The sequence below is a fragment of the Gopherus evgoodei genome, chromosome 3 (genome assembly GCF_007399415.2).
Source record: "Gopherus evgoodei ecotype Sinaloan lineage chromosome 3, rGopEvg1_v1.p, whole genome shotgun sequence".
Lineage (NCBI taxonomy): Eukaryota > Metazoa > Chordata > Testudines > Testudinidae > Gopherus > Gopherus evgoodei.
The window spans coordinates 54,071,233-54,091,748 of record NC_044324.1 but is presented as its reverse complement, the minus strand read 5'-3'; the positions used below and the strand labels follow the sequence as shown (position 1 = coordinate 54,091,748).

The 20,516-nt window shown below is 38.2% G+C and overlaps 1 protein-coding gene across 3 annotated transcripts in view; it reads right to left on the bottom strand.

Moving 5' to 3' along the window:
- MCPH1 (microcephalin 1) overlaps nucleotides 1-20,516 on the bottom strand; it is a 203,078-nt gene that overhangs the window by 118,463 nt on the left and 64,099 nt on the right. For 2 of the 3 annotated variants that reach the window (XM_030555569.1, XM_030555568.1), the window contains one exon: nucleotides 16,842-17,004. In XM_030555569.1, coding sequence (XP_030411429.1) covers nucleotides 16,842-17,004 — 163 coding nt within the window. Of the gene's footprint in view, nucleotides 1-16,841; nucleotides 17,005-20,271; nucleotides 20,453-20,516 lie in introns of those variants that run through there. The other variant, XM_030555570.1, reaches the window with a different exon arrangement.

Sequence of the window (20,516 nt, the reverse complement as noted above, 5' to 3'; positions counted from 1 at the left end):
ACTAACTGATTAAACTAATTTACAGAAAGACAGTCTGAAGACTATTAGGGAGAAGGCTTCCCAAAGCAAGAGCAAATAAGCATTCTGGCTAACCGTCACAGGCCGTAAAAAGGAACTGAAGTGGTGGCGGGACCCTATATATGATGCCATGGAGGTGCAACTCCAGAGGGCACCTGAGCAAACCCGACGGGTATTGCTAGAGGAAAAACCTTCTGGTTACTGTGCACACAGCACGCACACACCCCTAATCGGAATCAACATGAGCAAGCACTCAAAGAAGAACTTTTAACTTACAGGAGCTGCAACCTGATATCAAAACCATCTTGTAAAAATTCCAGAACATGAGACACTTTGGTTACATGATGTTGAGTATAGATTCATAGAAACAGGACTAGAAGAGACCTTTCCTCAGCCTCATGGACCATACTCAGAGTAGTTATTAATGGTTTGCAGCCAATGTCTGGATCATTTACTGAGTCACTCATGCAGACTACCTCGTTGGATGGGGGTCTGCCTAGAATAGTAAAAGGGTATACCTGTATCCCCTTCTGCCTGTGAAAAAGCCACCAGAACAATGAACGCTCAAAGGTGCAGACGACAGTCTATAATACAGCATTTTGCACTGCAAAACGATCAGTCCCATGAGCAAATTGCAGAAATCTCCTATGTGCTTGATGAATATAGGCTTTCTTCAAATTGATTAACAAAGTAATCCCCTGGCAGATTGCCACTGATATGAACTTCATGAACATGATCCTTATGAACTAGTTCTGGTGTTTTAACTCCAGCACAGCTCTGTCCTCCTCAGATCTGGATACCAGAACAAAAGATTGAGTAGTGACCAGAGAACGTCTCCATCTCAGGAACGATACTGCACTGATTCACAAAAGATGAACTATGGCCTTTAGCATATTTTACCTTTTATGCAGATTTGATGATACTAGTGAAAGGGAAAACGACAATTCACAATCTTAGAAAATTCTATGATGTACCATTGTTAAACCACATCCAGGACCCGTCTGTCTGATGTGGAGAGAGGCCCTTGGGTCCTTGAACTTTAACAGTCTCCCTCATAGGTGTTGCTTGTCAGTGCTCTCCTGACCATAGTATGACATTGTTCCTAGAGTTGGAATTTGCATTGTGGGAAGACTGGTGTCTCTCCTTTCCGGGATAAGACTTGTTACATTTGCTTTTGCTGTAGTGTTGACTTCTATACTCAGAGAAGCCACAAAACGGATATTTAGACCTGTAAAAACCTTTAGACTGGGATTTGGAGTTAGGAAGGTTCTGTAAGGTCTTTGATTTATCTGAGGAACCTTTGTCTAAAAGCTTCCCAAATAACCAAACTCCTGAATATTTAAAAAACAAACTACTAATGTGATTTTGGCTCTATATAGCCCTTCCTGGCATGTAAACAGAGGTGCTGTCTAGTCAACACATTGGAGACCATGCTTTGTGCTGAAAACCAAAAAGCATCTCTGGTTGCATCAGCTATGAATGCTGAAGCCATTGAGACTTTCTTTAACTCTGAACCTAACCACGATTGCTTAGCTTTTTGGCACTCTGGCAACCAAATTGTCAGTCCAGGCCAGTACTGCTTTTGCTTAACATGTTGCCACACCAGAAGCACTCAGAGAGGAACATACAGCCTCAGAATGTATGATGCAGTTATATTTCCACTCTGCAGGCATTGGATTCTTTAAGGAAAAAGTCCCATTCCATTTGGATAGCAGTCTCTTTGACTAATAATGAAACTGCCCCATCCACTTTGGGAAAAGACAAAATCTACTTTGCTATGGTGCATGTTGTAGAATTTTCTCTCACACCTGGATAATGTCATAGACTTTTGCCAAAGTTTCCCATTTAACCTTAATTACTCTTTCCAAAAAGACATGACTGGGGAATATATGGTTCCGCTTAACCTGTTGGAATATACTTTTTTTTTTTTTTTTTTGTAATTTCTGTACCAATATTCTATTCTTCCTCCTCAGAATTTTTTCTAGTAGGCTCATTCAACAGAATACTTAAGTATCTAATCAACCTTTAACAAATCATTCAGCTGGAAAAAGATCCTATTGATTTTCTTCATCCTGTGATTTAGATTCTGAGATTGAGAGTTCACTTTCCTCCTGTGAAAAATGTCCTTTCTTCTTGACTTTTTTTCTTCTCTTTGATTTAAATTTAACGGATTTCCTAACCTTTTTTGTCTTTGTTGATACCCATGAAGATAAGGATGAAAATGAATCAGATGATGATGAAGAACCAGACAACAAATTCTACTCCTTTTATTATGATTTTCTTTCTGAGTATGAAAGCCCTATGTGAAGAGCCTTTAGCTCTTGCATCCTCTGGGGATAGGTCAGAGGAACTGCTGTCAAAGGGAGGACTGGCCAGTTTTCTAAGTTTGAGGTAATTTCTTGAACCTTGTTCGCTCTTTTAGAAAAATTTTATTCCTTAAGGGAGGTGGGGATTGGGAACCTGGGTCAGATGAAGAGTCCTGCAAACCTCTTCTGCTAATAGGTACCTCTTTATCTTTGTCCTTTAGAGAGAGGATAGAATGCCTGTGATGGGACACTGTAGCTGCTGCCTGGGGCTCACAAGATGAAGATATCTGAGGTAAAGGAGCTTTTTGTGCTAAATCCAGGGGCTCCCTAGCCCAAGAGGTAATTTTTTCCTGAGGGGAGGAGTCTCTTTTCCCCTCTGCAGAACTCCTGACTTCCCATGGGGAAAGAGATTGAATTGCTTGACAAGGAAAGGAAGGGACGGGGAGTAATGAGACCTGCACTGTAGGAAGATGCACACCCAAAATCGTCTCACCAACTGCTCCTTGCTCTGCTTGTGATGGATTCAGCCGGTCTCATTTATGGTTTCACCATGCAGGGCTGTTGCCTTTTCAGGCAACCATCTCCTGTGGCTGAAGGGCTCTCTTAATTTTTCCACCATCCTTTGAGACATTTGTGGCCTGGCTGTAAAGTCTCCTGGGGAATCAGTCTCCTAAAAATCTGGCTAAAGTGGCCAAGTGAAACCTTTCTGACCAAGCGGTTGGAGTGCACAATGCACTAGCTTTTCTTTCTGCACTCTGGCAAAGTTAAAGAGTAGGAGGAACACAAACTTGGTCTCCTTTTTGGACCATTCTCAGACATTCTCCTAGCCTGTTATCTGAGCTGTCATGGCCGCGGGGGTGTGTGAGATGTCATAATTCTGGCTGGAGAGACACCACCTTTTCAAGCTTTATTCCCTCCACCATTCTCTCTCAGTTGGTGCTGGATTTCACTGCCTGAGAGTAGAGACAGAACAAAACTCAGGGGGTCTCCAGAAGGTGGGGACTTGTCCCTTGTCATCTGTCCAATCAGCTTTGATTCTGCCCCCTACAGTTACAGACAGGAGACAACCCACAGAGGATCTCTGGACCTAGCGCTGAGAGAGAACAGCAAGTCGGCATTAATGATTTATATGCTACTGAATACCAGTTCTGACACAAGACAAGTAACTGAAAAAGGATCATTAAGAGACTGAATTTGATGCATTATGTGGGATATTATTTGACAACAACACTGATGAGGCCATGTAGTGGGCTTCTGTGCCCACAGGCTACCATTGTTTTAAGGATCTCATTGCTGTGCTTGAAGTCAAGAGCACACCACATTGTGGTTGACACTACAATATTGAACTCGCACATGTCCTCCCCACCTTGAAATTATCTGATTTCATACCTTCTCACTTGGCAGGAAGTTTAAGTGCTTCTTACAAAGTATGAATCTAGAATGACAACTGACACAGTAATATATTACCTTCCTTTTCAATCTTTCCCATTGAAAAATTAGACACTTTTCATTTGTTTTTTGTGTTAATATTTTAAGAAGTTTTGTATTTTTAATTTTTTATTATATTTATTTTTATTCTAATGAACATCATTCTGAGCACTTTGGTGGGGTCCCTATCATTGTAAATATTTCTCTAGCCCTTTAAGTGTTAGCAAATCAATTCAGTTCTTCACTAGGTAGTATTAGGAAACAGTCCTAAGAACAATATACTTCTCCAAAATAAAAATCTACTTCTGTAATGCAAACTTGTAAGTTTAAGGATTTTTCCAAATAAATTATTATATTTGTATATATAAATAATTTCTTTTAAATATATAAAAAACAGACCACCTGGTTAAGGGACTACCATAGGACTTGGGAGACCTAAGTTCAGTTTCCTTTGGGGGGGGAGGGATAGCTGAGTGGTTTGAGCATTGGCCTGCTAAACCCAGGGTTGTGAATTCAACCCTGGGTTTGAGCATTGGCCTGCTAAACCCAGGGTTGTGAGTTCAACCCTTGAGGGGTCCATCTACAGAACTGGGGTAAAAATCTCTCTGGGGACTGGTCCTACTTTGAGAAAAGGGTTGGACTAGATGACCTCCTGAGGTCCCTTCCAACCTGATATATCATCTTGAAATTTATGCCAATGTCATATGCAAATTATTATATTAATAGGGCTTAACCAACCTACATTATATGTAATGACAATGCATCTTATTCCCTTAATTTATACATACTCTAAAAACATTGAAATCCTATTTATTTGTGTAAATGTGTCAATGCACTGCCCATATCTTGAGTTTAGAAGACCAAACTTTGCAAAGTGAAACGCTCAGTCATAAAATTAAGATTTTCCATGCAACCTTAATTCTTCCAGATACTGGTGCATTATGATGCAATCTTAAGTGGCACAATCACATACTACTTTTCCCTGCAGGGCCCCTAACTCATTCAGAGTGCAAAATGGATGATGCTCAGTGGACGAAGCAGCTGCTCAACATTTATTTTTATCTGCATTGTCAAATGCAAGCTTTATGCTTCACACACCATCTGACTCTTGCATTGTATGAGGCAGGTGTCCTGAGGACTGTTACTTCATTTACTACACAAATAAGATTGGGCTCCTTCCTATACAAAACTATTTCATTCACCATTCAACCTACAGAACAAAATAAGATTGAGGTCATGTAGGGGGAAAATAATATGATCTTGTAATTTAAAACTATCATACATAATCCATACCACACCTCTACCCCGATATAATGTGGTCCTCAGGAGCCAAATAATCTTACCACGTTATAGTTTAAACTACATTATATCGAACTTGCTTTGGCCTCGAGCATTTGTGTTATTAATAGTCAGCAAAACATTTTTATTAGAACTAACACGGTGTATGCAGTAAATAAATCTGTTCTACAATGGTTAAATTGTATCTCCTTTCTCAAATGACAACAATTATTTTATAAGCTTACTTAAAAGATGCCGTGTATTAACAACACAGGTACTAAACACTGCTAAATGCAACCATGTGGGTTAGGTTTCATCATACATCAATCATTTGGTCTGTGTGTAATGCTTAGGAAAATGCAAAATTCACATAAAATATCAGAAAACACTTTTAATTACACATCCTTACAAACTGCTGTAAAAAAGGATTTTGATATTTTAGCAAATAGGAGCATCGGCCACTTTGTCACTTAGCCAACTACTGTATGTTATGCATAAATTGTTAAGTAATATAAACTGTTAACTATTAAATAGTTTGAAAACATTTTGGAGATGGGAGTTTTTACTTATAGAAAAGGTTAAAATGAAGCTAAAAAAGGTAAAGTAATAAAGTTTTAGAGACACTGATAATGTGTCAAATACCTTTTTGGGGGGTACAAGATGCTTTCTTATTTAAGAACATTTAAAAAATATTAAAAAAAACTTTTTATACTTTGTTGCTTCATGTTACTGCGAGCCTTCTTTGCCAGGTCAATTATGGATTTTAACTGCAGTATTTGCAGTCTAGCCACATCCTGGCTTAAGACCAATCTCTAACCCTACAACCGCATCAGCAGCATCTTTGTCACTATCCTCAGGGTTAGACACATTTTCTGAAGCACCAGGTGGTTGAGGGGCAACATTATGAATTATATCTACTCCTGTAAGTCATTCAGAGGTTGGACACCTAGCATCCACCTCCATCGACTCTTGAGCATCAGCTATCCCACTTTGAGACATAAGTTCCCTGTAGACTCATTCTGCCTCCATGGCAGTTCAACTAGCATTGATTGTAATTTTTCCTCATCTTTGATCCACCCTCTTAATGTTGATTTCCCCATTCCTAGTTCTTTTGAGACCTTCGCTTGGCTGATCCCCTATTTCAGCCTGTCCAAAGCTTCCAATTTTTCTTTGGCTGTCCATGCCTTTCGTTTTTATGGCTGTGAACTACTTGCCATCATGTCAATGGTATTTTAATACTGTATTAATTACTATACTCTAACAATTTTAATTGTTTAGAAAATGTCAGCACAGAGTTACAATGTTTTCAAATTACAACTAATGAGACAACTTAAGCTTAGTCTATACTGCACACAATTTAGAAACGAGATTAAAATAGGCGGGAGAGACGAGAATGTCTAATGCAGGGGTGGGCAAATTTTTTTTGGCCCGAGGGCCACATCGGTGTTCAAAATTGTATTGAGGGTCAGGTAGGGAAGGCTGTGCCTCCCTAAACAGCCTGTCCCCGCCTCCTACCTAATCCCCACCTACTTCCCACCCCATGATTGACCCCTCAGAATTCCCGACCCATCTAGCCCCCCACTCCTTGTCCCCTGACTACCCCCTCCAGAGATCACTTTCCCCAACCACCCCTCCCAAGACCCTACCCCCATCTAAGCTCCTCTGCTCCTTGTCCCCTGACCGCCTCCTCCAGAATCCCCCCCCCGTCCCTAATCACCCCCAGGACTCGCATGCCCTATCCAACACCCCTCATTCCCTGCCCTGCCCCCAGAACCTCCGAACCATCCAACTCTCCTGCTCCCTGTCCCCTGACCACCCCCCAAGACCCTCTGCCCCTTATCCAACCCCTTGGCCACGGCCCGGCACCCTTAACACACCGCTCAGAGCAGCATGTCGGAGCTAGACATGCTGACGCGCTAATCCACCGGAGAGTGCAGCCCCGCCCCCCAGAGCACTGCTTTACCGCATTATATCAGAATTCATGTTATATCGTGTCGTGTTATATCAGGGTACAGGTGTATACAAGTAGGTGTATATGCAAAAAGGAAGGGCTCCCCGTTTCATTAATTCCCTCCCCTATCATCCTTTGGAAATTGTATTTACTGTAGCATTAAAAAAAAAAGGGTTAATGATACAGCATAATGGCTATCTGCATAAAATAGACCCAAACAGCATCATTTATATTCAAGGATCTTGGCCATTCAAGGTTCAGAGGTAGCGTTTCAGAACAACTGTGACACTTTCAGCAGATCAGAGAACGAGTTAAAAAAAAATATTGTATTTTAACATTGTTCAGTGACATTTTCCCTGTAGAGACAGTCCGTGTTTCTACTTGTCACAGAAAAAGTCTACTCCTCATATGTTGAATAAATGAGCAGCATACTTTGACCACCACATCTTTAGAAACAAACTCATTTTACAGATTCTTGAAAATCTGATATTTTCTGGATTACATCAGGTTCATAGGACTTTAGAAAAAAATCAGAAAACACTGGACAAATTATAATCAGTTCTTGAAAACAGTCTACCTTTAAGCCTATTTACCTATGACATATGGTTGAGAAGCCTCACTAATAGTGTTCAGGAACAATGTCTTGGAGAGGAAGCCCATCCCATCTACATGTTAGGGAGAGAATAATGAAATTCCTACCAGGGTACTATCCTCAAGCCCTGCAATTTTTCATATTAGCCTTTGTATTATGGGTGTCTGAGAATTCTGAAGCACAGATACGCATTCTGTTGAAAGAAAGGACCACCGTGCTCCATCCTATTACCTCTTCCTGGGTCATGAATCTCCCCACTCTAGTATGAATGGCTGACAAGCTGTTTACAGAATTTATTTATAAATTAATGCACTCCTGCCACAATTCAATCATCTCTCCCTTTTTTCAAAACATTCAAGTTCCACAATATCCCTACAGTACCTCCCATTTAGCAAGGCTTGAATGTGGACCAAATGGGCACTCATCCACAAGGATGACAGGAGAGTTCACACATTATTTAATTAATTTCAAGTGCTTTCAGCAGTTTACACAGTAATAAGAAGAATAAAAGCTGAATGGAATAGAATATATATGTACAAAAAAAAGGCCATTTGAATTTAGAAGTGTCCCAAACCAATTCTCATTCTGGCAAATACCTACATAGTCTTCCTGCCATTTCAAGTAAATGGTCTATATCTTCTATTATCATTTCTATGCACTGTTAAAGTAGTCCCACAATTTATCAACAGAACAAGTTGAATTTTATTGATGCATGAAGTTATTTCTATAATATTTTAGATTTAAATTTATAAAATTTCTAGGATCCTTTAAAAAAAAGAGGTTCTACCTGATCCAAGATGTTAACCGTACTATAAAACATCTCACATCTGATATGTTGATTCTTCAAAAATGGTACTGGCTACTGCTCGACAGGATATTGGACTAGATAGACTATGGGTCTGATCGAGTATGGCAAGTTCTTTGTTTCTAAAGAGGAGGTTGTGGCACCCTGTACCCAACGTTCACCACTTTTATATGGTTATGATATATTTTGTACAAAGCATGCCCTATGAAGTATCATTTGAAAACTCATGATCTACTGAGCATTGTTGTCCTGTGTGTACCGTCATTGTATACAGAATTATCCAATTTTGCTATAGGTTTGTTATTGAAACAAGTTGTGAGTCTGGAGAATGCCCACAGACCACCTCCTCAGAAATAATTAAGGCTTTGCATGTCATCATAAATGTCACATATACAAAAGGTATTAGCCAGAAATTTAAAATTCACCTTAGAGACGCTTTGAATCTCACGTACACAAGAGATTGCTTTGTCTACACCCTAGCTGGGATGGGGGGATGGGTGTGTTCCTCAACAAGAAAGGTATAAAATAAGAGATGATGGCTTCTACTCCTGCCCCCTCCCCGCTCAGAGCAAGATCGTTTAAAAAACAAAGAAAAATCTTTGAACTGGAGTAGCCCTCCCAGGTTGTAAGGAGATCCAGCCTGTGAACTAAGAACAATGAACTGTGAACTACCTGCAGCATCTGATGGAGTGAGAAAGTTGCTTGCTTCAAGTCTTAGTTAGCCTGCTAAATTTAGGAATTAGATTGCGATTCTATATTTTATTTCTTTTGTAACCAGTTCTGACTTTTATGCTTTTATCATTTATAATCACTTAAAATCTATCTTTCTCTAGTTAATACACTTGTTTTAATATTTTATCTAAACTAGTGCGTTTTGACTGAAGTATCTGGGGGAATCTCTACTCAAGTAAACAAAGGCTGTGGCATGATCATTTCCATTGATGAAATCACAAACTAATTAATGAGCTTACTCTGATCCAGGAGGTCTTAAGCAGTGTAAGATGCACATTTCTGGGGTGCAAGGCTGGGACTGAGGGATATGCAGGTGTAACTTTCCTAGGTGTGCCTTGACATGGCAGTGTGAACAGACCCTGGAGAGGCTGCTTTTCACTAGCAATAGTAACAGACACCCTGGTCTGGAAAATTAAGGGGACACTGCTGTTCAAAGTCCATCTTGTTCCCTGGGGGAAGTCATTGAAGTTACTTCCATTAAAACTACTAACTTCTAAAACTAAGAAAGAAATAAAACTAGTAAAGCTACAGTTAAAACAGCAAAAACTATTTACAACTATGCTTTTTAGAACTGCGTCAGACAAGGGGGGCAGAAGGATCCGACCTGGAGATGCGATCAGTCTGCCCCGTGCTTTATCGCCTCAGACAGAAGCACGAAGAGAGTCAGGGTGCATGAGCGGATTTATGGACATTATTTTCAAATTATTTGCAAAAACCCTCAGTAGAATACAGTACAAACCACCACTCAAAGAAGAGCAATACTTTTTATAGTAAGGCAGTTTTAGGAGCTCATTTGTCCATTTTCTGTTACTAAGAATAGTTTTTGTGTTTTTTAAATGAACTTTTGCGGGCTCTTAATCATCAAGTATAATATGTGCAGTTCTCAGTGTGAAGGAGTTGCTCACTTTTGGAACATGCCACAACTGTTTGCGCAGATTGCTACAGAGGGTGAGGCGAGATCTGCAATGCAGGAGGAAAACTGTGCATTGTTGGGCAAGTCAATTTTTCGGGATGTTGGAGAGGATAAACTGCTACTTAATTATGTTTTATTCGTGTTAGTAAGTGGGAAGGGAACCTAGAACACTTGTCTGTTATTACAGAAATCCAAAGAAATAATGTTTATCTTTAAAAAAAATATTTGGAAGTTGGATACTGCAACACTGGTTTTTAGTACAATGAACAATTGTGATCTGCAGCATCCAAAGTTATCATGTTAAATGCCAAAATAAAGAAGTCATTACTGTGTCGAATAATTTGCATGGTGTGTTCTTTTAAAAATCATGCTAAATACGTAATAATGAAGTATTGCACTTAGCCTCAACATATGCTGTAATTTTTTTCAGACAAGAGAGTATAATGTCAGAAAGTAGAACAAAGGATAACATCTAATAAGGAAGCCATTCTTCTTAAATATCACAAACGTAAACATTAAGATATCAGTTAGCTTTAGATTTACAGCTTCATTTGAGATCATTAATCTAAGCTATAGCTCTTGAAAAATGCTTGGCAATTCAAATTCAGTTCAGCTGAGAAAATTGTAGTATTTCACACAGCACTTTCTTAGACATTCAGATATGTTAAATGAGAATTGGTTTCTCTATAGATACTACCCAGCAGGAACAGAAGTACCATGTACTACAATGTGTGCAGCACGTCAATGCTGTAACCACAAAGATATTTTGACCAAGAGTAAATGGCAACAATCAAGTATATTAATAAGTAAATCTAAAAGATTAGTTAGGTTTGGGTAATTGGTTTTTAAAATGAAATCCAATTTTACCGTTAAGCCCTAAATCAATCCTTATAGTATTTACACAATTTAGTTTAGACACTAAATTTGTTTATCTGAATACAGGATGGATTATAGCTCATCTGTGTATCATGGTTCTAGAATGGAGTATCTAGTATCTTAGCCACAGTATCTAGTTTCTTACTTTAACAGAAAATTAGATACGGAGTCCATGAATAGGTCACAGAGATAAATAACTTATCTGTCACTAAAACACTCAAAGATTTCATAAACACGGTAGACAAGATCCTGTCTCTACTAAGTCAATGGGAGTTTTTCCACTGAATTTAATAGAGCCAGGATTTCATCCAATATTTTCCAAACAGGACTCGGAAAATACAACAAAATAAGCTACTTCCAAATAGCTTCTGTACAGACAACTGACGTAGTTGGACATTAGTCCAAGTAATTATAACAGTATAAAATGAAAGGGATAATTAAATATATTAGTATCTTTGAGTTAACTAGTTTCTTTTGACCTGCTAGCGATAACTCAAAATGTGTTGTACGATAGCTTCTTATACGTAAAAACAAAAACTAAAGAAAATTGCAGAATTACAGAATATATTTGAAGTGCTTAAATTATACTAAAAGAGAAAAGGTCATAATATTTTCAAGTATAGTAGAAGATTCAACATACAAAGTATGGTAAAGCAATACGTATTTCAAGTGTGTTTCCTGTATCTGAGTATCTGATCTAAGATAATTTCTTTGATTATGATTACAGCAAATATGATCCATTTGTTGCACAAAACCTTTGGCACTTCAGTACTTCCTGTTACTGAAATCTTCCCAACCTAGCACAGAAAGGATTTTTAGTGCATGTTTTTCATGTCAAGAATTTTGCCCCAGAAAAAAATTCACTGCTTAAGTACTAGTTATGCCATTTATTAGTTTGTACGGCTTATTATTACTTATTATTTACTACTTATTACTGTCATGTTGTATTATAGCATTGTTAAGCAACAACACACAAAAGCCCACATGGCCATGCTGCTTAATGACATGTCTTGCATTCAGGGTGGTGTATGAGGAAATGATGTCTTCTAACCATCTGTCATTATGCAACATACTTAAACAACCATAAGTAATTTACTGAACATAAGAACAGCCATACTGGGTCAGACTAAAGGTCCATCTAGCCCAGTATCTGTCTTCCGACAGTGGCCAATACCAGGTGCTCTAGAGGGAAGGAACAGAACAGGTAATCAACAAGTGATCCAACCCGTCACCCATTCCCAGCTTCTGGCAAAGAGAATTATATTCTAGAATTTGAAGCAAAATAACACTGATCTATGTAAAGTAAGTTTGTGGTTTCAGTTCCTAAAGGGGAACAATCCATATCACACAAAGCATCAGTATCATTGGCATTTTTACTAGTAATCAATGATTAAGTAAGTTAGCGAGTCTAAACTATCAATTGAATCTCCAAAACTTGGTTGATGCACTTTGGTGGGACAATGTGGAAAACGTACCATGCTGCATCTATTCTCTACATACCAAAAAAATCTACCTGTAGGGGAAAAATAGAATGCAATCATGTAATTAAAGAATATATCTCAATACCTGTGCACAAGGGGACTGAATTAAGGTTGCTTGGCCAACTGTAAATCTGGCATTCCCCAACATTTGTGTGTTTGATTTTGAAACCTAAATACTGTTCTTTTAACAGATTTTTGTATGGAATTTCCAAAGAAAAGGCATTACCCTCGCCAAACATCAATCCTATTGCTGAATTTCAAAGGCCTGTGGCAAAAAATGGAGATGTTAAAGCGTCTCAAAAAGGTCAAAAGAACCTTTTAATGGAAAGTATTCGGCAATCCAAATATCACTACTAAGTGTCTATAATTAATTCTCTTTTTAAAGTAACTCTATATACTAAAACTAAATGATAAATTATTTTCTGTGTCCAATCCAAAATGTTCTACTGCTGAGAGTAGTAATATCAAGATTTAAGTTAAAGCAGTTTATGGATTCATTATGTTAGCATTATCCGAAAAGACAGACTATGTTTTGCATTACTGAATTTCCTCTAATTTTCTACAGTATTACTTGTGGTCATGGAAGACAGATGAACTTTTATATAAATGTGTATGGCTTCAACTATCTCCTCTCCTCTGATAAAGGTGTTGAGTCATGAATAATTTGGGTGAAAGGATGGCAAATTGATACTGATGACAAAATTAGAAATTAGACAAAAATGTCCTGTTGGATAAGAGGTGCCCTTACCTAGACTTCTCCTTTTTTGAAATAATTCATTTCAAGGTCTTAGTGACAGATAAAATACTTTATTCACATCTCCTAGAAAACGGTGTTTTTGAAACCTTTGATATGGAGAGTTCCTAGTGACCACTAACACTGAATGTTTACAGTTTTGCTCACCCCAAAATCTTTTTTAGTGATTGGATGACAGTTAAATCAAAATGATATTGTAATATTCACAGTTAAAGGAATCTAAATATTAAAGAAATTGCTGATTAATATTAAACCAAAGCCTGTTATCCTTACAGTTTAAATTCCTGAGTTACCTGTACCTCTGACCCTCTTGTGGCTTCCTCGAAGCCACCCAAGTTAGGGGCAGCTGAAGGTCTGCCACCTTTCTCAGGACAGAATCCGGCGATTCTCTCACTTCAGATCACAGTCTCAGGCTGCAGACTCCTGTAATTCATTGTGTTCACCTCAGCAGATGTGACATCAGTTCAGCTCTGTTGAACTCAGTTCATTATTCTGTCTAGGGCAATGGCAGGGTTAACCAGTGACCAGGCAGCTTTCATAAAACAAAGTACTACTTATTCAAAACAAAAAATATTAGAGTAAATGTATCTTAAAACTAACAAACAGCTTATACACAGGCTAGCTTACAAAGTGGTCACTCATCTACCACCTGCAGACACCAGTAGGTTCTAAAATACTTCATATCCTCCCTCAAGGTCTAGTTCTGCTGCACTGAGTTTTATGCATGTTAGTTTTCGGATTGTGTCCATGACCCTCTCTCCAGATCAAGGCTGTTATTTTCAAGTCCTTTGTCTGCCAAAGCCTTTGAACTAAGTGTCAATCCATCTGTGTGCTATTTTCCCCAGTGGTCAAAACTTCAAAAAGACTTGTTACCTGCATTGTTGAAGTACTGGGGATTAGTTCCTGCAGGAAGCATCTGTTATCTGACCCATTAGGCAGGAATACAATCACTAGCAAGCCCACAAAGATACATATAACATAAACTTAACACAATAGTCTTTGCATATTTATTCCATGACTCCATAGCATCTATCACATTTGCCTATATCCTACTCATCCACAACTCCTACTTACTTTAGTGAGTGTGTTGCCCACACAGCGACTCATTTAAAAAAAAAAAAAAAGTGAGGACAGCTTAAAGATTTGGTCAAATAATACTTAAAAGAAACAAATTAATCCTTGATCTATTCCATTCACTTCCCTGACATTATAGCATGGATAAAGTTGGCCCAGTGGGTAAAAAAGTGTTGATCTTAATATGATCCTATGTGGATTATTTCTAATCAAGCGATACTTTTGGCTTTGTTCCTATTTAATGCTCTGTTGGAGCTCTTGACATAGAACATTACATGAGATCAATGAGATCATGATAATCATGAGAGAAGTGCAACTGACATTCGACAAAACAGAAATTGATTCTACCCAAATATTGTCAACTACACAAAGAACAGGAAAAAAAAAATTACTAAGATTTGTTTATAATGTTAGTTATTTGAAGCAATTTTTGGATGGAAGTATATAAATTTTCATGTTCATTGAATCTTTTAAAGAAAGTAGCACCCTATAAAGATATCTTCTTAACAGTATATCTCTATGTGAAGTATTAAATGATACAAGACTATGGGTAAGGGTGCTGGAAAAAGTTTTATAGTGGATGGTGCTTAGACCTCTGTCATAAACAGATAGCTAAGGGTTAATGTCTCTTTCACCTGGAGCACCTGACCAGAGGACCAATCAGGAAACCGGATTTTTTCAACTTTGGGTGGAGGGAATTGTGTGTCTGAGGTCTTTGTTTTCTGTCTGCCTGCTTTCTCTGAGCTTTGGAGAAGTAGTTCTGTTTTCTAATCTTCTGTTTCTAAGTGTAAGGACAAAGAGATCAGATAGTAAGTTATATGGTTTCTTTTCTTTGGTATTTGCATGAATATAAGTGCTGGAGTGCTTTGATTTGTATTCTTTTTGAATAAGGCTGTTTATTCAATATTCTTTTAAGCAATTGACCCTGTATTGTATCATCTTAATACAGAGAGACCATTTGTATTTTTTCTTTCTTTTTTTATATAAAGCTTTCTTTTAAGACCTGTTGGAGTTTTTCTTTACTTCAGGGAAATTGAGTCTGTACTCACCAGGGAATTGGTGGGAGGAAGAAATCAGGGGAGATCTGTGTGTGTTGAAGTGGCTAGCCTGATTTTGCATTCCCTCTGGGGGAATAGGAAAGTCCTTTTTGTTCCAGGACCGGGAACGGAGAGGGGGAGTCACTCTGTTTGGATTCACAGAGCTTGTGTCTGTGTATCTCTCCAGGAGCACCTGGAGGGGGGGAGGTAAAAAGGATTATTTCCCTTTGTTGTGAGACTCAAGGGATTTGGGTCTTGGGGTCCCCAGGGAAGGTTTTTCAGGGGGACCAGAGTGCCCCAAAACACTCTAATTTTTTGGGTGGTGGCAGCAGGTACCAGGTCCAAGCTGGTGACTAAGCTTGGAGGTTTTCATGCTAACCCCCATATTTTGGACGCTAAGGTCCAGATCTGGGACTAAGGTTATGATACCCCACTGAACCAAACTGTCAACCCAATAGGTAATGGAACCTATTTCAAGCCAGGAGTGTGGCAGTACCCCAAGTTCCAGCACCTATGATTATGGGCCAGATTTTTTAAAGTATTAAGGCACCTTAAATATTAGCTAGTTGCCTAGTGCAGCAGTTCACAACCAGGGGTACACAGAAGTCTTCCATGGGGTACATCAACTCATATAGATATCTGCTTAGTTTTACAACAGACTACATAAAAAACCCTAGTCAAGTCAGAACAAATTAAAATTTCATACCGCTCTATATACTATACACTAAATGTAAGTACAATATTTATATTCCAATTGATTTATTTTAGAATTATATGGTAAAAATGAGAAAGTAAGTAATTTGTCAGTAATCGTGTGCTGTGACACTTTTGCATTTTTAGCTCTGATTTTGCAAGCAAGTAATTTTAAAGTAACGTGAAACTTGGGGTATGCAAGACAAAGCAGACTCCTGAAAGGGGTACAGTAGTCTGGAAATGTTGAAAGCCACTGACCTAGTAGGATTTTCAAACACCTATGCATCTAACTCTCATTGATTTCATGGAAGTTTGACACCTAGGTACCTTAGAAAAATCCCACTAAGTTCCTATCACCTGCTTTAGGTGCCTAATTACCTTTAGAAATCTGGCCCTATGACATTGGTCCTCTATTCTTGGTTATAAGGCAACAACATGATTGATATACTTGAAACAATACAAACTATTACATTTTAAACTAATATATATAAGAATACAAGAAATTGACAAGGAAACATTCAAAGCAATCATAATGCACATCTTCAGACTACATGTTGCTTGTATACAAGGTTTTCATAAAGCATGTTTTCCCATCTTCTTGTCTTCCTTTTTGTAGATCATAAAAAGAAAAACTGTTTTATCTAAAAATAGATTCCCTTAACAGATGTTTCAATATCATTTTAGAAGTACTCAAAAAAAAACAACCACCCCACTTATGATAATCTTTGTGTATTCAATATTTGCAAAAATAGAGCTAGTTGTTTCAGAACAGAATTCTGTTTAATGCAAAAGAATAATGAAGATGCCATTGCTTATCGCAAGGTTTTGATAGGGATGTTATAGCCTAGCTAATGCTGAACAAACCTGATGTACTTTATTGTAAAATTCAGATCTCTCTCTTACCCATTCATAACACACAATCCAGCAGCCCCGGGCAATTCCCAGCATTACATTCAAGGTGCGACGAGGACTCCCTGTAACCACGTGAGTAGTTGTTTCACATACATCATCCGAAAACAAAAAGCCTCCCAGTTTATTCACCACCTGAATTATTGCACACTGCTTCCTGCCAAAACACAGAAGGGGAAGTGGGGAAACCACAATCAGTAGAACTCAATATTAAATGATTACCTTTATATACAGCAACTATTAGGGTATATGCATAAATGTAAAAATTCAGGCAAAACTTTTGCTTAACAGATTTCACCGGGAAATTCCAGTTGTTAAGGACCTCCAAACATCAGGCCACATTTAACCAGGGTGGATAAAAATCAATTATTTTTAAAAAAAAATTAAAAAGGATTTTTTTTTAAATTTAAATAGGATTTTGTTGATATAATGCTGTTTGAGGGAAAAACCTATCTAAAGATAAAGATACATTATAGTTCAAAGATATCTCATAATGGAATAGGGATTATAAATTACAGTTCTATAGTATGAGACAATATATTCATGTAATGTTTAAGAAAAGTTTTGTAAATGAGTTCCAACAGTTCATGGATTAGGGACCCAAATTTATGGGGTTCCAGAGGCTTCTGTATAGATTATTTAGGTTAGTCTTTCTATCTCAGTGCTCAGTCTAGAAGATACCATCAGAGATGCGTAGTTTTACAGTTTTCAGACTGGATGTGTCTCTCTAGAGGTAACATGCTTGTTAACAGCAAAAATGTTCTTAAATAAATTAATAATATATAGAGGTGGGAAATAACAGACCTCAATTCTATTGTCCCTCTGTTAATTTGTGTACACAGTCAATCCCTTATTTCTCTCTAAAAGTGTAAAGTTTTTAAAAGGTCAATTAATAGAAGATTGCTGGGGGCGGAATAGATCTGGACAAGGAGAAGTCTGGAGATAAATGTGAGAAGTGAGGGACATATGCTTGTTTTGTTAAAATATTATATGTTTGCTGTTGAAGCAAAAAATCCAGAATACTTAACGTATTGTGCGTCATGCACCTTTCCTGGCCATCCCATGCTGATGTCGGTGAAACATACCTTGTGATCCACCAGTGCTCGCAGCACCATTGAGAAGCACTCCTTGTGGTTTATGTACTGGTTGGCAAGGTGGTCTGGTGCCAAGATGGGGATGTGTGTTCCATCTATTGCCCCACCACAGTTAGGAAATCCCATTGCAGCAAAGCCATCCAGTATGAGCTGCACATTTCCCAGAATCACTACCCTTGACAACAGAATGTCAATGATTGCATAAACTACTCGGATTACAGCAACCCCCACAGTAGACTTGCCCATTCCAAATTGATTCCCAACTGACGGGTAACAGTCAGGCGTTGCAAGCTTCCACAGGGCTATCGCCACTCGCTTCTCAACTGTCAGGACAGCTCTCATCTTGGTATTTCTGTGATTCAGGGTCAGGGAAAGCAACTCACACAGTTCCAGGAAAGTGGACTTACGCATGCGAAAGTTTCGCAGCCACTGTGAATCATCCCATACCTGCAACACTATGCGGTCCCACCAATCTGTGCTTGTTTGCCTGGCCAGAATCAGTGTTCCACTGTACCAACCAGCCCCAGTGCCACCATGATGTCCCAATTGCCAGAGCCCGTGCTTTAAGGAATGTCTGTGTCCATGTCCTCATCAAAATCCTCCTCATGCTGGTGTCTCTTAGCCCAGTTCTGCATATACTCCAGGATAATGCGAGGTGTTTACTATGCTCACAACAGTGCTCCATGCTTGCCGTGGTTTGGCGTCTGCATGGGTAACCCAGGAAAAAAGGTGCGAAACAATTGTCTGTTGTTGCTTTCATGGAGGGAGGGGCAACTGATGACATGTACCCGAAACCACCCGTGGCAATATATTTGCCCCGTAAGGTACTGGGAGCTTAACCCAGAATTCCAATGAGCAGCAGAGACTTCAGGAACTGTGGGATAGCTACCCACAGTGCACCGCTCTGTAAGTCGATGCTAGCCATGGTAGTGAGGACATACTCCGCCGACTTAATGCTCTTAATGTGGATATATGCAACCGACTGTATAAAATTGATTTCTAAAAATCTACTTCTATAAAATCGACCTAATTTCATAGTGTAGACATACGCTATGTGAGTGCAATAATACTCAAATATTAAGCAGATTTAATAATATATATACACACAAGGAGGATCCATGCAAGAAGATTACATTTAATGTGAGAAAGAATGGTTTTGCAATACGGCCATGAGACCTGGGTTGTTTTTCCAGCTCTGACAACTTTTTCCTGTGTTTTTGGACAAATCACAACCTCCCTGTGCTTCATTTGTCTCATCTGTAACATAGTGATCATATTTATCTACCTTATAGGGGATGCTGTATTGTACAGTTAAATGTAAGGCTTGTGAAGTGCACTGATGCTCTATGGATGGGTGTTACGTGTCGAGTTTCATGAGGTATAAAGAAGATAAAACTAAAACTATATTTTAAGTTTTTCAGCTTCCTGAGCTATTATTTTATAATGAAAGTGGAAAAATTGACAGAAACATGGTTAGTAGCTATCTTTAAAGAAATGCTTTAGAGAAGTGCATTTTTAAAGTATTCATCTTTATATAACCATCATGGTTTACCAAATGTTTTCAAACCTGAAACAGACATGTGGGTGGCACAAATAACTTGTTATTTTTTTCAAAGGAATTTAACAGAAAATATGGGACTGTGTTTTTGTTGGACGATCTTTATTTTGCAAGAGTTTAAGGAGAATAAAAAGAGTATACCAGAAAAATATTAACTCTTCCACAAATATGCAGTGGCAGCTGGATTTTAATGCTTTGTAACCAAGTGCCTAAAAACACCTAAAAGAGATACTTCTTTAACAGCTATTTATGTAAAAGAAAATATTTGAACTGATGTTTCAGACCATTATGATGTTCTTTACAAAAACAATTCAAATACATATGGAGGAAACCAAAGACATAGGTTAAAAACTCCAAGCCATTTACTGTACAATCCTCCATTTCCTCCCCAAAACTCCCAATTTATTTCAAATTGAAGTTTTCACTGTAGTTTTATTACCCTTAATTGATATGTAGGACAACCATAACATGTACTCTAGTCCAATGGTTCTCAACCTTTCCAGACTACTGCACCCCATTTAGGAGTCTGATTTGCCTATTGTACCCCAAGTTTCACCTCACTTAAAAAATACTTGCTTACAAAATCAGAGCTAAAAATACAAAAAAGTGTCACAGCACACGATTACTGAAAAATTGCTTATTTTCTCATTTTTACCATATAATTCTAAAATAAATCAACTGGAATATAAATACTGTACTTACATTTCAGTGTATAGTATATTATATAGAACAGTATAAACAAGTTGTGTGAAATTTTAATTTGTACCGGCTTCGCTAGTACTTTTTATGTAGCCTGTTGTAATACTAGGCAAATATATAGATGAACTGATGTACCCCCTGGAAGACCTCTGTGTACCCCAGGTTGAGAACTTCTGCTACAGTCTAGAGAACACCACCATGTATTTAAGCATATGCATGCCACTCAACAGAAGGAAATATACTTCATGGATAACCTACAAATAAATTTAATTCAGTATGTGAAAGCCAAGACTATAAAGAAGTTCAAAATTTACATTG